The sequence below is a fragment of the Grus americana genome, chromosome 18 (genome assembly GCF_028858705.1).
Source record: "Grus americana isolate bGruAme1 chromosome 18, bGruAme1.mat, whole genome shotgun sequence".
NCBI lineage: Eukaryota > Metazoa > Chordata > Aves > Gruiformes > Gruidae > Grus > Grus americana.
Genome location: NC_072869.1, coordinates 7,272,874 through 7,289,808, shown reverse-complemented (window position 1 = coordinate 7,289,808; position 16,935 = coordinate 7,272,874). Strand labels below are relative to the sequence as shown.

The 16,935-nt window shown below is 44.0% G+C and overlaps 1 protein-coding gene across 1 annotated transcript; it reads right to left on the bottom strand.

Moving 5' to 3' along the window:
* Window positions 1-15,826, bottom strand: SRP68 (signal recognition particle 68). The gene is made up of 16 exons (XM_054846737.1): window positions 15,655-15,826; window positions 13,528-13,594; window positions 12,844-12,957; window positions 11,656-11,851; window positions 10,789-10,871; window positions 10,449-10,558; window positions 9,994-10,076; window positions 9,613-9,753; window positions 6,160-6,258; window positions 5,782-5,846; window positions 5,330-5,489; window positions 4,534-4,628; window positions 4,167-4,296; window positions 3,645-3,720; window positions 2,740-2,792; window positions 1-2,284 (listed from the first exon to the last, which is right to left on the bottom strand). Exons 1-16 carry the CDS (start codon window positions 15,824-15,826, stop codon window positions 2,057-2,059), a joined length of 1,872 nt encoding a protein of 623 aa, XP_054702712.1. The 3' UTR covers window positions 1-2,056.
* Window positions 15,827-16,935: the final 1,109 nt, after the last annotated feature.

Here is a 16,935-nt window from a genome sequence, read left to right as displayed (position 1 = left end):
GTCAGGAATAAAACTTTATTGTTTTCAGATTTCTTATCTGCGTTCAACTAATCAGTTATCTGTCAAAAGATGTTTAACATAAAGAGGCCAATTGCTCTTTGCTTTCTGTAACAGTAACCGACTAGAAAGCGGCCGCAGTACAAGTTTTGCTGGAATCAGTTCAGGCACCACATAGATTTGTGGTAGGAAAGCAGAAAGGAGTTTTGTTTGCAAACCAAACAGAACAGTTCTCAAAGTGATTTGATATAAAAGCTGAAAAAGAGAGAGAAACTCAGATTAACGTACACAGAAAGAGGTACCACGAGCAGATCAACCAGCTGATGTCCGCACTGGTTATTGCATGACCTTTCCTTGTCTAAAAGGAAACAGGCTTTACAGGGAAGAGAAATCAGATTCAATACCATGTTTTCTAGAAATTGTCATCTAACGAATAAATAGTCTTCCACGTTTCTTTCAGCTCTACGCTCTCCCTTTCTCTTGTAAAATCCCCCTGGCATCCAGAGGCAAATGGAACTAGTTAGAATACCAGAAATTCCCATTTTGCTTCCATGTTGCAAAAATTAAACCCAAACAAGAAGTTCCTTCTCCTTCTCTTACCTCCTTCTGAGCACAGAGTCCTTCTGAAGGCTGCTTTGTACTTTGAGAACTCACAAAATCAGATCAACTTGGAACAAAGAAGCAAACATTCATATTAAAATAATGGGAAGTGTTAATTCCCCCCATTCATCTGACATGCACATTGCATGGAAAATTCCCATGACAACAATCCGATCATTTAAAACAGTTCTTCTGTTTCCACCTCTGTGAACTCCAATGCCTAAAAATGGAGAAACAACGCAAAAAGCAAGACAACCAGTGCAGACCAGTTAAGGCAGCTAGAACAAACCGCCATTTCAGCTTCCAGCTACAGACCGAGTGAAAACCCAAACATTGCTGGTGGAAACTTCCGAATACTTTATTTAGGAACAGTTCTGCCCGTGTGCTGTGGGGGTTTTTCCCTGTTTAAACCATCGCAATTATGAAGTTACCCGCATTTTGAAAGTGCCTATCACCATAGCACCTGGGCGCTTTATAAAAAAAGCTGTCTGGCATAACAGAGAACACCTATCACTCAAGAATCCAGTGGTCTCCTGTTGCTTATTCCTCATTTCAAGTATATCTACTGACCGAGGATGAGGAAAAAGTAACAGATGAACTCCAGAAAAAGATCATTTTGTTTTCAGGCAGGGTTTAGATCAGAGACAAAATGAACATTGAGACCCCCAACTTCCCGTGAAGAGCAAGTAGCTATTTCTAAAGCCACCCATGAAGCTAGTTTCCCAGGAAAAGCCTTGTAGGAATAGGTTCTATACTGTATTCAGGTATTTAACAAAACATGTATCAATAAAGAAGAATCCTATTGGCCCAGAGTACAAATTCAGGTTATACTCCACCACAACCGGGTAACCATTAACATTTGGTAAGGTATTTGCCATCCTCATCGATAACGAAAGCCACTCTATTTTGTCATTTCTGAATATTACATTTTTTAAAAAATACAGAAACTTCTGGGAATCGAAAGGGAAGGAGAAGTTAGCCCCCTTGGCTACTGTTTCACAGCCTTTGTGTAGGCAGCCTAATGTTGCTGGATTTTTTGCCTCTGTTTGCCATCGCACCCAGATTTCTAGACCAAAATACCAAATTATAGTGTCAAATAATGGGGTGGAGGGAGGAATCAAATTATACCTAATGCCCTGGTCCATGGTAAGTAGATGTGTACTGGCCCTGAACAGGCCACTGGTCACAAAGCAAGCTCCAACTTCTCCAAGCAGAATGGAATTTCTCTGTGCTCCAGATTATTTTCAGCTATTTATAGTGTACGTATGTTTCTGAATAGATTGTTTTTCTTTAATACACTGGGAAAGAATGTAAGTGCACAGACATATACACAGAACACAGGGAAGAAGATGGTAAAACTTCCCTCTGTCAGATTCAGGTGCAGATATTTGTGTCCTAGAACCTCTTGGAGCTTTTCCTTCAATACAGAATAAAACCTCTGTTCCTCAGGGGGTCCTGGTTAACTTTTGAATCCAAAGATGCCCTTTATATATCCTGTGAGGCCACTCTTGGCCTTCTGCTCCACCTTGTCCTCCAGAGGTGGGAAAGCAACATGATTAAGGGCCAGGTCAAAGAACAAGGGTTTGCATGGAATGGGCTGGAAGCCCGGTGGGAAGTGCACAAGGCTGACTTGCTTGCTGACAAGAGAAGGATCCAGACAGAAAGTCTCAAACCGTTCGGAGAGTGGCTGAAAGAGACCAATACAGAAATGCAAATTAAACACATGTCAAATCAAAGCTGAAAAGGATCAAAGAGGATTAAGCAGCAACTGAGACAACGGAAGCTGAAGTTTCCTTGTGTGACATCTTGGGCCTTTGAAAATGATTCGAATCCCTGTCAAAGCATTGCTGCAGGATCTCTGGAAAACCTGCCCATGTGCAAGGAGAAAGCTAAATAAAAAAGATGCAGCACTAGAAGCTGCAAGCAGCTGCCTAGCTCTCACTCAAGGAAGCCCGCTCTGTCAGCAACCTTCAGGACTTGCAGAAGGAAAACAAGCCTAATAAAATCTCTTAAATATACTAGTCATGACCTAACTCCAATCAGCATGACATTTCTCCAGTTGCAAGAGACACCCAGGCAACAGGACGAAAGAAATGTTCATTAAGGACACTATCGGAATTTGCCTGAGCTCTCAGCTCTTACCTTGCCATCCTTGACCTGAGATGGAGACTCGGTCTCATGAGTATCATTTGCATCTGCAAAATTGAAGATAAAGTGGTAAGAATCACAGGCTACACCTTGGAATAAAGTAAGACTGTCTCAGGAGTCAGCTGTCCTCTAAAGCTTTGCTATGAACTTTGCTTTCTGGGTTACACAAGACAGTATTTTCAGTAGAATCAACTTGCTTTCTAGGCTAAGAGGATCACACATACTCATCTACAGCCAACACAGCTCTCCAGTGATGGAGAGCTTCTCCTTCGCACTGCCGTGAGAAGCTCCTGAAAGCAGCACAGATTTTGAGTTAAGCACAAAGCAGCAGATGATAAGACCCCAGTGGGGTCTGTTAAAGCAACATTAAGGCAATAAAAGACAAGGCAATCTTATCTTGGGTTTCCAGCAGCAGGCACAGCAAAAAGCAGCAGCCCAACAAATCACACGGTTCATCCATTCCCTCAAGTTCCCCTAACCTGGTTGACACCAACAAGGAGCAGAACATCACTGCTCTCCTCTTTTTCAGTAGTTCTCCCAGCTAGGCAAAACTGGGATGAGCAAGACCAACTTGTTTGCAGCAAAAAAATTAAACGCTACACATAGCGTTCTGTGCAGGTTAGAAAATAGGTGCACATCCTCATGAAGCGTTTTTGCATCTCTGGGCGGGGAGCAAGATGCCAAATGTCTAGTCATTGGTTGCCTAGCTGCACTACACAGAGCTAGAAGAAACTAGAGTCAAAGGGGGGGGAAAAAAAAAAAATGTTTTCCAGAGCCTACATAGATCAGAGTGAAGTGGAAAACCATTTGGAACTTCAGAAATGAAGTAAAAGGAATGAAATAGCTGCAGAGGCATTATTCAAGAGACATTAGAGCTCTAGTGTCATTGTTCAACTCACCTAATATAGCTGCTGCTTGCAAGGAATATTTCTCTGCATTGACTTGAGTGATTAGATCCTGAACATCAGGCAGCTCCTAGGTCATTAAAGAAAATTATTTGAGAGCCTGAAATGTGTCACAGTGTAAGAGTTAGGGCAAAGGTAAAACCTGACAAAGAACTAAGAAATTAAGGCCTAGTGCTGCTAAGCCTTCCCAGAAGAGGAAAAGCTACCATACAGTCTGTCAGGCACTACAGAAGTAGTGTGGCAGGAAGTGCAGATGTGAGAAAAAGTGTGGTAAATTGTTACAGAGTTGTTACAGCAAGTTACAACTGGCTGGCAAGCAAGGCCAGCTGAAGCATTTTCACATCACTAGAATGTGTCTATTATAATGTGTCAAGCAGTCACGCTTGTATTGCTCTTCTCCCTACTTTAAGCTCAGTCTTGAATTGCAATGGTCTGGCATCTAACTGACAATAAATACCGGGACAGAGCTCTTTTATAAATTTCAACTCCCTTCTACACACAGGATTGGGTTCCTACCTTCAAGCTGTTCATATAAGCTCCAGCTCCTGACTGAACTTCACGAGCGTATTTCAGCACTCTTTCATATAAAACAAGAGCTTCACTCCATTTCTTGACCAGGACATAGGACTGTGCAATGAAGAAACACCTGCAACAGTAAAGAGTGGCTCATTGACACATTTGTCATCCATACCTTTTGCCAACTCAAATGACTGATAAGATATTATTAAGAAGCGCTGGCTGGTTTCCCCTTAGCATCCAGTCTTCCTTTCACAAAAGGGTAGAAGAAACTGCATCAAAGCCCTGCACAGCACGTAGACCGTTGGAAAAATAACCTTGGAAGATGTAATGCCTGCTAAAGAAAACCTGGCTGTTTCTCAGTCACCTGTAAGCTTTGTACACAAGTGTCTTCAATCCAATCTCTTTTTGGAAGTTCTTGTCCTCTTCTAGGCCAGGAAGCTGGGTCAGTTCCACGAGGTTCTATGCAAAAGAGAGTCACAGGAACAAATTCAGGCATTGTTTTCCTCTGGAATCTGCTGGGGTAAGAGAAAGCTGCCCCTTTCAACAAGTCAACAGTACACTCCCATGGAAATAAGTTTCCAGTTTTCTAATTATTAGTGTGCTAACCTTGTGAAGGCCACTCATTGAAACTCGTGCAAGTTTGCCCTCAGGACAGATTTCCTGAAACAAACAGGACTGAGGACAAAGACTCTTCAGATTTCACATGAAGTAATTCTTTCATAAATCATTTCCCTTTCCTATTCACAACTGCTTCAGCCACAGGCTCCCACAGTTAATTGAAAATTTATGTGAGAAATTGAGAAACTGCTTATGAAAAACAAGTACATTTTTAAGTATTTTTAGCTGCTACTTTCTCTGGCCAGCAGATGTTAATGCAGCTATCAGGGTGCTGCATAAAATAGCCAGAAAAACTATTTAAAAACTGCATTAGAGTGTATAACCAAGGGCATCCTTTCTAGCAGCATTTTCTGTTGACAACTAGGAGGGGTTTTTGTGTTTCATGTAGATGTTGAACATCTTCAACAAGGTAACTGTAGGTACTCAGTTGCTCTTCAGACTTCATGGGCAGTTCACTTGCAGTGCTCTATTTTCTACAATAACTTTTTGGACAAAAGTTCTCCGGTTAGTATAAAGAATTAGATTCGTTTTCCCAGCATTACCTGCAAAATGATATCGTAAAGACGGATCAGGTCCTGAGGCCGTGGTGTGCGCTTCCCATCCTCCTCTGATCGCTGCTGCTGCAGCAGCGCCTTCTGCAGAGACTTTGCCATGCTCTCATTGCGCTTGATGGCTGTTGACAGCTTGATGTAAGTCAAATAACTAAAAACATAAAAGACAAAATACCATTAGCTGCCTGTCAGAACTACTCAGACATTACTGTTTGTTCCAAAAAAACCTCCTCTCCCCAGTCTAAAATGAAAGGTCAACATGAGAGTCTTAAGTAAAATGTTTTCAAAGCTAAATGAATCAGATCCTTATCCGTACAGTCATCCCTTGAGATCTGAGAGGCCCAGAACAAAAACCCCATAAAACAAAAACAAACAAAAATAATATGTCCACATAAGAGCATCACTTCTTCACACTAGTACAGGCACTAATGTTTGCCTATTACCTGTGTAAGTACTGGATGTTGGACACCTTCCCAGAATCATTTTCCAGAGAGTGTTCCCGCTGCTTCTGCAGAAATTGGGGATAAAACACTGCATGATTTACTTAATACTGGCAGCTGAGGGAAGAAAATGTCAGAAACAACTCAAGGTTTGGGTAAACTAGAGAAGTTATAACAGACTTCCAGGCAAAAGAATGAGGGCTTCGACATTCACCCTCTCCAGTTCTGAAGAGAATCAAATCAAAGGTGATAGACTCTTTTGCAGCTTTTTATTAAAGAAATCCCAGCCGCTTTTACAGTTAAGCAAGTTTAACAATAACAAATCAGTCCCAAAGAAACGCTATGTTGCCGAAAGTAGAAACACTGATGGCTGCTGCTTACCTGGTCTGGTTTCAGATCTTCACGAACAGCCTGAATGGCATCTCTACACTCACTGAGTAAAGATTCAAACAAGCGTTCCTTTGTCTCCTCGTTTTCTGCCTAAGAGCCAAGGAAAGTTAAGACAGATATCCATTAGAAAATTTTGTATTTTGCATCCCATGATGCAAGAATTAACTGAGGAGATTAAACAAAGTTTCTCCCCAATTACGGCTTTAAGATCCATGGGTAGCTAGACCTCCAATTTGCTCCTGTCTGCAATACATTCTAGAACTGCCAGAAATTGCGAGGAACACAGTCAGTGCTGAGAATTTAGCAGCACTGAAGGCCTAGTCCACACAGCTCTGGTCACTTCATCCCTGCAACAGCTACCTTCCCACCAACTCCCTTCCCTCCCAGGATGGCACCCACATTGCTCTGAGAACAGCTGAGGTTGGGTTGCACTGTGGGAAAGGCCAGCAACAGAAGAGCTGAGCATTACTGAACTGACAAACTACCAAAGTAGACGGCTCCTGTTATGCTGATTTAACTTTTCTCATGTGGTAAGAACATGTAGATGATTATCTTTTCTACACTCCCACTCTAGTAATGCTCACAGTGGCAGTAATTTGCTTGTTTGAAGCATTTTTTAAAGTAACCCTGTATTTTAGTAGCAGGAATGACTGAGGGCTCTTCTGCTGTCACCACAAGTTTTGTCAAAAAAAAAAAAATAAAGCAGCTTTTGGCCTTCTGCCCCAAAACCAAAATACAAAAACAACTTTTACAAAACAAGTTGAAGCCTGATCTCCGCCTAATGGACTGGCATGTCATGTACCCAGTTAAACAATGCACCAAAACCCAAACTCAACTTCCACGCAGGTGACTGAGAAGGTAACCAGATGGGGATTGCAAGACTCTTACAGATTCAGTGAGAAAAAAAATGGCCCAGGAACAAACCTCAACCTTAGCAACGGAAGGAGGGATTAAAGCGTATCAGCAGTGTGTTACACCACTTCCATGTCATGTAACAGCATAAGATGAACTTTACTGCAACAAATTTGCAGTTGTCCAAATGAATAAAAAGCTGTCTAAAAACATGCTCGCTTGTTTATCTTCAGTAGAGCTGTTCAGTCTCTGCCTCGCCTCTTCAGGTTTGCAAACTCATTAAGGAATGTTATTTTTACTCCCTTACAAAGCCTCAGGTATCTTGACCTGAGATGAAGGTGGTTTTGGAGGTTTGGTTTTGGTTGGGTGGTGGGGGTTTTTTGGTTGGGTTTTTTTTTTTTTTTGAGATTTGCTGCAAGAATTTTTAAGGTGGGACTAACTACTGAGAATAACCAGAGACGAGTCTGACAGCATTCTCAACCTCACCCAGAGGAGCACAGCAATTTCACTGTATGCACAAAAATGAAAACAGACATAGCTCGATCATCAGTCAAGTACAAACAGGGAAAGGGCTGGGCCATGCAGTGAAACAAAAGCTTTCCTTTCTAAGCAAAAACTCCTAAGGTTAAACAGATTCTATGTGTAAATACACATATGTTCTGATTTGGGAGATACCAGATCATAAAGCTGAGATACAAGTGCTACGGCTGGTGATTCAAGTGCCCTGATAGAACAGCACAGGTTCATCTTAAAGGCATCCAGGAAACTGAATCCACTGAAAGTCTAGGAGTGCTCACTTATATTTTTTCCTTTGTTCTAAAACATGGTGTATCATCTCAGAAAGTTACTACCACCCATTTTTTCTACAGCCCTAGTTACCAGAAGTGACCACAGAATCCTTGAGGCAATAGCAGACAGGAGCACCCTTCCATTGCTCTTTGCTTCAGCCTTCTCACTTCTACCTGGTTGGAGTCAACAGCCCTTGAAGTCATGCATTCAAGTCTACAGAAGGGCTGGCATAAGTAATTTTAAACTTGGATTTGTATTTCAGTTTGGCTTATTTGTTCTGTTTCTCCCATTACCAATAAGACACTGAAGGCAATGATAAAATTGCGCTGAGCATCCCCATTTTTACATATCTGTGTTTGCTTCTAAAAAACCCTGAACTTTTACGTTAGGGTTTCAGCTTAGTGAAAGCTAGCAGAAAGGTGCCACAGATCCCAGGAACCACAATGCGTTTAGCAGAAGCTGAACTGCCCATCACAGCTGACACCGCAACTGCAGAACTGCTTTCAAAAGGCCAAGTTTCAGCCCTCTGGGAATGTAAATACTGCTGCTGCTCAGCTCTCCCCATTACTAGTTGTGATCCAGCACCACAGAACTCCTTCCTCTGTTTAGTCAGAGCTTCCAAGGAACACAAAGCAAGATGAAAATAAATTCAGATCACTGTTCTGCCACAGCTTTATGGAACAAAGAGGGCGACTAAATTGAAAAGGTCCAACTGCTAGCCTGGCAGGATGGAAATTAAATGAGGCACCATTGAACTCTGAGCTGCACTTCCACCTGCTGGCCATACTAATGTAGTACCCACAAAAAAAGAAATTCAGCAACATACAATTCATAACATTATGACAAGACTGGTTAATGCTAACGTTTCCTACCCAGCCATATCCTGTTTACCCTATTCACACTATCTTCTTAACACTATCTCCTGCTCTTGCCCGCTTGCCTTATACCTTTGTTGGGTCTTCATTTTATCAATTTAAACTGGTACTTATCCTGACTTTTCTTCTGGTGCTAAGTTTTTTTTGATGCTGCAAAAGGTCCATCGTTAGTGGCAACAATTGCTACCAAATATCCTTTTATTGCCTTTTCAAACAGCAACGGTGCTGTATGCAGCCACCGGGAAGCAAAATTTATCGCTTCCAATGAAAAAGCTCCATGTGAAAATCTTGTGTGCAATACTAAAGACATGCGTCGTGTTTCTGAACTGTCTGTTACATTGGAGATGAATTTACATCCTGACATTTAGCAATCCTCTTCCTTCTTTTGAGGATTTATTTTAAGTCAAGAAGAGAATGCTATAAATCTCACAGCACCTGATTCACCTGGCAAAATTGCTTTTCGTTGCTGAAAAAAAGATGATCAATACAGATCTTTTTCTTTTGATTGCTCTGAAGTTGGAGTATTTGAGCAAGACACAAAAGAAATAAGAACAGTAATTCAAAACTCATTACTCTTAAAATTGTAACCTTCACTTCTAAATGACTTACAAATAGTAACGGTTATCACCCTGCCACTAAAAGGCAGCACTTCTGGGTAGAACAGAGCGTTCAAAAGAGCAGCAATACTCACTGGTTTAGTAGAACAGACCTCCTAAACTACCACTTAGTAGACTGTGGGAGCTATCCCCAACTGACACTTCAGCTTTGGGTTACAGGCAACGTTCCTGCTTTTACTTTTAGCCTTCTGATCCCAAGTTTGAGAAGAAGATTATTTAAAAGCTTTTAGTCCAGGCATTGTGTATTATCTCACAGGTTGAAGGAAAAAGGACAGTTAGAACACCAGCACTGGAGATGGCTTCCAGGTTACCTGAGCAATCGCTGCTTCGTTGTCGGCCAGCCCCAGCAAGAAGATCCTCACTTTGTCTATCTTCACGGGAACTGTTCTTCCTCTCCACTCCACCTCGCTCATCGTGGCTGCCTGCTTTGCTCGAGTTTGGGTAATCAGCGCCTGCAGAGAACAGACTGAACTTATGAGCTTGAACTATAAGGTATCCGAAAGGTACTGAACCTTTCAAACTCACATTAGACTTGATGATTTTGAAATCAGAGGGCTTTTTAGGAAAGTGTGGTTTCCCACAGAGCCCAGGCTTGCTTGCTCTCTTTTGATACGTTTTGGCTCTTGAATGGTCTGCTGCAGCAATATGTATGCTCAGAGTGATAATGAATCTTGAGGCATTCAGTAAGTTACCTCCAGTTTTTCTGCAAGAAGACCTTCAGTGCCACCAGACCGCAGTCTCATCTGCATCAACTCATTCATAGCAGACTGGTCACCTGAGAGAATTAACAAATAAAGATTACATTTCCAAGTTCACAAACTAATATAGAAAAGCTAATCAATGTATTTTGTACTGACAATTGCGGGATGAAGGGGATAGATCTGCAATTTCATTCTGACTTCATAAGCAAACTGCTGCAAACTGGTATTTTGTCTTTTTACACAAAACCACATGACTGTTACAAAATAAGTATATTTCTCCACTGCTAAACTGACCCAGAATGCTTGCAGAATCTGCCCCAAAATATTACAGGCTGACTCCAGTGTCACTTAGACCAATATTTAACTATCAAGTCAATATTTCTTCCCTTAAGGAATTTCCTTAAGTCTTGCTCTTTGTTGGAGATTAGGTACTCCCTCTTCCTTACCAATGTTATAGGCACAGTAGCGAATGTTGGGCGAGATCTCTTCCACACGCTGGTTATACAGCACAGCTTGTTCTTCTGTGAAAGCATTGGCCAGCTTTTCATATATGGTCCTACAGCAAAGAATACATATTAACACTGCAGTATGTGTCATTTTGTGAGATGCTATCTTAAGGGAACAGCTTGTGTCTCTACTCAGAGGATGCTATTTCTTCAGCAGTCCCTCCCAGTTAAGTGCACAATTAACTAAACAACTCAGAGTTACTGTACATACAGTACATAAACTTACTAGACTGATCCAATACTAGTTACTAAATGAAGTTGGTAAAGTGGGGAAACTCACTTGCATTTGTTGAAAGCCTCCATTGCTGCCTTCCACTCCTGGTGTTCAAAACGAAGCATTCCTGTGAGGTAAGCCATGTATGCCTGCAGAGAGCGCAAGGGCAAGTTCATTTCCCCAAAACCAACAGCCTACTTTGTACAACCTTCAGAAGCAAAGCTGCTGCGACGCCTACGGTAAGTGATTAAGCCTTGCCCTTTTCATCTGGTCTTCCCACAGAAGAAAACTGATCTGGATTACAGGTTACTAGCTACCTACTCTTTTTTAACTGACATTGCTACATTTCTAAGGAGATGAAAGCAAGACGTTTCTCATGCAATCAATATGGCCCACTGATGTCACAAACTCCCCCCCCCCAGCAATAAGCTACGAAACGGCAGTTTAAATTAACTGAGTACCACTGCAGCCCCTTGTTCAAAGAGGCTGGCGTTACAATACAATTGCTTCCTGTGTCCCAGGAATAGGGCCCACAAGGCTTGAGTTCTAGGTGGCTATTTCAGGACATTAAAAAAATACATAACTCAACAGATAAGCATAGTTTCTTAGGCTGTGTGGCATGGTTTTAGTCTCTGTCAATTCTTTTTACTTTTATTAAATGTACTGCTCTTTAAAGCAAGGACAATCACTTGATACACTTAAAACACCCCTAAACATCAGGTTCTCGTCTTGGCTGGTGCCACTGGTTATTTCTGCAATTCCAGCAGCTGCGTTAACAGTGAGGCCAAGCTATTCAAAGGGAGACATTATCCAGTTTGAGAATCAGTGAATTTTGATTATCTATTGCTAGATGAGATTAATCTCTTCACCCAAAATCCAAAGGTTTCTTGTTCGGCTTGTGCTGTAAATCAAGATCAAAGTATCAGTGGTTACCTGAGCTTCCAGTTTTGTTTTGGCATCCACTCGGTTACTTTCACAGAGTCGCTCCAGCTCCTCAGCATGTTTCACGGCTTTGCGCAGGCGAGAAAGCAAGTGAAATCGTTTGCGAGGTTCTGTGTTTGCTTCCTGTTTCAGCTGCATGGCGTAACTCCAGGCTCTCTCCGCATCCATCAGAATCAACAGCAAATACCTGTGGGGCAGACGAAGATTAATGAAAAAAATACTGACATTCAAACATGTATTACCACATCACCACTAGTTCTTTGCCACGTGATCTGCAAAGTTTGGTAACAAAAGTTCAGCTTGGTTACTAAGAGCTAGATGCTTTTATTTCCTAGTATTCTAAGCACACAAAGTCATATTACCCCTAACTGTTTTCTGCTGTATTTCTCACTACAGAAGTGTAGTCACCCAACAGAGGAAGAGAATTTGGTATCATTCTGTAGCACCACAGACACTGCAAAGACAGGGGATTTATGATTTTAGGTCACTCTTCAAACTGGTTCAATATGGGTAAGCATGTCTGTTTTCCCAACAACTAATGCTGTAATGCATCTGATTCTTAACAATACAGGTGAAGACAGCATCAGGTTTTCTTTCCCCACAAGAAAAGATTAGACAGCAGACATTTCAAGCGTTTCTAAAAGCCAGGAAATGAGCCCAAGATCCTGGCTATTCTCTACATACTCTATCAGACAAGCATTCTGCCAAATTTTGAAAATCTAAGCGAAACTTGCATCCAATATTTCCGTTCAAAGGGAAGGGGTTATGTCTCCAGCCACAACCTTGCTGGCTACACCATTTACGTTATCAGCATTCACATGGCCACCTTGCAACAGATCTGAATAAGCATTTCCTCTTTGATATCAAAGTAATTTACCAATTATGAAAAGAACCCATTTTAACAACTATTAGGGAAGAGAAGGAATTGGCTGTTGCCGTTCCCTCTTCTCCCACTTGTTCACACGATGAAGCAGGAGCTGAGCATTGCCTCTTCGCCATGCACTGCAGCCTGAACTTTCTTCTTTTATTAATATCAACAACACACATCTCTGAAAAGAAACATTTCCAAGTATATTGTACAGAACAGTTTTCCACCACACCCACATGAAAATAAATTACTCAAATGAAAGAAACTGTTCACTAATATAGTGAATGGTCGATTCCATCCAGTGACGGTACCTGTTGTCTGAGAGAATCTCTTCAGTTACTTTCTTCCCAGTGAACTTGTGCCTGTTTCCCATCTTGAAGTTGAGAGTTTTTCGGAGCCGCCTTAGCCTACGGGAGCAATAACCCCTAAAGAAAAGATGATCATGGTCAGTTTGGCCAAAGAACAACCTTGTTCCTGTTTACTGCTCTCTCCAACCAGGAAAAAAAAGATTAAAGGCTGTGACAGTCAACCTTTTAACAACTAAGAACTCCATACATGACATACGGTAAGAGGTAGTTTACAAACCACCCATAAAACAGTGGTTAATAGAATACAAGAAAGGTAAGGAGACATGTAATAATTTCTGATTTTGAAAAATCAGAATTATGTTCTCCTTACTAATTGCTTTATGTACATCTGTTGAAAACTGAGTTCTGAAAGAGCATAGTGATTATCAGTGAGGTGTCAACAAACAACTCTCACAGGGCAAGAGGGAACCAAGCGCCAGACTGTATCCTGCTAAATGGAACAGTCACAGCACGTTACATCTAATGAAAAGGAAAAAAAAAAGGGGTATGCTGCTTCACATGAAGCAACCTGTCAAGGGGTATTTACTTGCCAAATCATTTTTGTTGCCTGCTACAGTGGGTTTACGTTTTAAATGAAGTAAGCCAACCCACACCAGTAACTTCAAGACATCCACACTGATTACTAACCTGTACCTCTGGAAGTCTCCATGTCGCAAACCGTGCTGCTGCTGAGACTCCTTCACAATCTGAAGGACTGTGATTTGCGTTAAGGCAGATTGACATTACAGTCTGTTACCGGTTCTTTGTTCTACCCCAAAATAACGGAAGGGAACTCTATAGGTTCCATTAAGCAAACGCACTTTGAGCAGAGGGACAACCAAAAACCTCCTGAAACGCACAGCTGAGACAACCGATGGTCCTAAAAGACCTCCTGGCTCCACTACTTCAGAGCTTTATGACTATCATCAAGGCCAGGACCAAGATGTACCACAAGCACCTCGTCTTACAGACAAACACAGAAAAGTCTTGCTCTTACTAGAGCTCGTTTCAGGATAACAAGCTATGCCAACAGACGCATCTAGGCCAATATAACTGACTGTCCTAGCTATGCTACACCACCCCCCAATCGCGCTTGTGACACAGTTTTGTTGGCAAAACTGAAATAGAGAGCAGCTTTCCTGCCCTTAAACATCCCATCTCTCAGGGAAAGGACAAAAGTACACTGAGCAGAATCACTGCCGTCTTCCTGACACAGACTTCCACAAACAAACTGGTTTCTGAATACAGAGAGCCTCATAAAAAGAGCACTGGAAAAGTCTTCAAGGGGCTTATTTTCTCCTCAATTTTCCCAACACATTTCTGTGTATTAGTGTAACAAGTACTCCATGACAGAATGCACTGGCCTATGACTTGCGATAGCATTACCCCACAATTTCCATCCAGTCTCTGCATTCTTTAACACCTTTGCTGATTTCTGTGCATCCTGCACATACTTTATTCACTTAGTTACGCTACCAAATAAAATCATGCTGTATTCTAGTAAATTTGCTGATGTTATTCATTCATTTTACAAGGTAGATTATTTTGTGAAATAAAATATCCATCATAAACAAGGAATCTCTGTGCTATATGTATTTATATCCCAAAATTTCCCTTTTAAGCTTTGCCAAGAAGCCTTAAAAGAAAAAAAAAAAGCCCACAAAACCAGACTATACAAAGACCCCCACCAAAAGAAACACTATTACTATAGCTAGAAAAAAAAGAAACTACCAGACTTTTAAAGTTTAAAATAGCAGATATATATCAAGTGATTTCTTGGAATTACACCTAAAAGAAAATCTTTTTAGTTTAAGTATTAAAAACCTGCGTCAATAGTTATTACGCTGAATTAGTTCGCATTTGTGGAACAAACAAGTCAAACTGCAGCCTCAGCGTAGCAGTCCTCATCCTTGCTGTCTACTTAACATTTTTTTCAGGCTTTTAGCCTGTGCAGCTACTCACTGAATTCATATCCCCTATATTATTTACTTTTTCATTGACTTGGGTATTCCCAACATTATTAGGGCAATTACTACATCTCCACCTTACTCTACAGTTACTAACTTTACAACACCTGCCATATGCTAAATAGAAAACTGCAACCTTATATCATTTCGGTTTTTGCCTTAGAAGATAAAACTCAGCTCTATCACAGCTGTGCAGCTGGACTAGTTTCACATGGAAGTTTCACATACAAAAATGCCACGAGCTTTTCATGCCACATCAGATTTTGGAAGTGCCAAATCTGGAGGAGCCAGTTTGCCATCTCAGCGTACCTGTTAGATTTATTTTATCCACTATTGCCCACTTTGAGCATTAATATTACCACCATAAGATTACTGACAGCCTGCTCTTATCTGCAGCACGCAGCCTAGCGCAGAGTTCTGCTTTGAAGGCTGACGACGGCTGTCACGCGGTTCGGAAGGAGACGCTGCAAAGGTAAAGAATCAATCCACGATTCAGAGATGCAAAGCTGACTCCCCGATCTCATCCAAGTCAAACCCTCACGGCCAGGAACGGTGCGGCTGCCTCCGGGTCAGCCCAGGCCGCCGCATCCCCACTCTCTCACGCCGGCATCGCCCGGCACCTCCGGGGCCACGACGCCAGGGCTCACAGCCCTGCTCCCACCTGAGGCACGGGTCAGTGCGGCCCGGACGGACCCGCCCGCCCGGGCCATGGGAGCCCCCGCGCTCCCCACAGCGGCCGCCACGTCCCCCCGCCGCCCACGGGGCCAGGCCTGCCACGTCCCCCCGCCACCGCCGCGGCGCAGGATGCTCTCCAGGCCCAGGCTGTCGCCGAGGCTGCCGGCCTGCGGCCCCGCCGGTCTCTCGTTCTCCTTATTCTCCTCCGCTCCGCCGCCGCCGCCGCCTCCTCCTCCTCCTCCTCCGCCGCCGCCGCCTCCCGCCCCGCCACGGCCGCCACCGGCGCCTTGCCGCTCCGCCGCCATCTTGTGTCCGGGCCGCCGCCGCCGCGCTGCATCATGGGCCGGGGGAGGAGAGGCGCGCGCCGAGGCCATGGCGAGCGCGGCCAGCGCGGCCGCCGCGGGGGCAGACGGGATAGGGGAGGACCCGGGGCGGGAGGGGGGGAAGGTGGTCCCCGGGAGCGGGGGGCCGGGGATGGGGGGCCCCAACAGGGATTGTGGGCTCACACAAGATTTGATACATCCCTCCCGGCAGGATCGGGCCCTTCTGCCCTTGTCCCCCCCGCATCCAACCCAGGGCTGACCTCCCAGCCCCCAAATCAGCCCCAGGATCGGGCCCCCAGCCCCCTCCTCTGCCCCAGGGTCACCCCCAGCCCCAGGATCAGCCCCCCCGGGCTGACACCCCCCCCCCCCCAATCCCCGCTCAAGCCCTGGCTAAAGCACCAGCTCTGCCCTGCTCAGCACCATCCCGACAGCCGAAACTCAGTGAAACTGCGTTTTTCCTAGTAAAATAACTGTGATTTGGGGGGGCAGGTTTTGAGACCCTAACGAGAAGCGGCTCTGCAGGACTGGCTCTGAGGTTTTCACCTCCCTGAGGAGGCCGGAGCAAACGGTGGCACCTTTGTTAACCAGAGCAGCCCAGGAAAGGGCCGAGGCCATGGCCGGGGCAGCCGGCGGTCCCTGCGCCCTGCAGCCGGTGCCCGATCCGAGCTGGCTCACACCAAGCTGCTGAGGAGGGGCAATCGTGGACGAACCCACCGTGGTCCTCAGACCCCCCCCAAGGTGCCTGTTTCTGGGAGCAGGGACCTGTTGGGCACTGCAGGACGGGTCCCTGTGGGGCCATGCTGTACCTGGCCAGGAGCCTCTCAGCATGCTGCTCCGGGCAGCGCCTCAGGGGAGGGGGCTTAACCCCCCCCAGGCCAAGCACCAACCAAAATCTCCCACCTCCAGCCACAGCAGGTGTAGGGCGGCAGGGAGCACCTTGACCGCCACCTGATTGTATGCCTGGTAAAAAAAAGAGACCCTCTGTTGTTATTTAAAAGCTGCAAACACACCCCAAATCCCAGAGCATTTCCCTGCAGTTATTTAAAGGGATAAACCCAAGGGAAGCAGTTAAGACCAGGTCCTTTTCAACA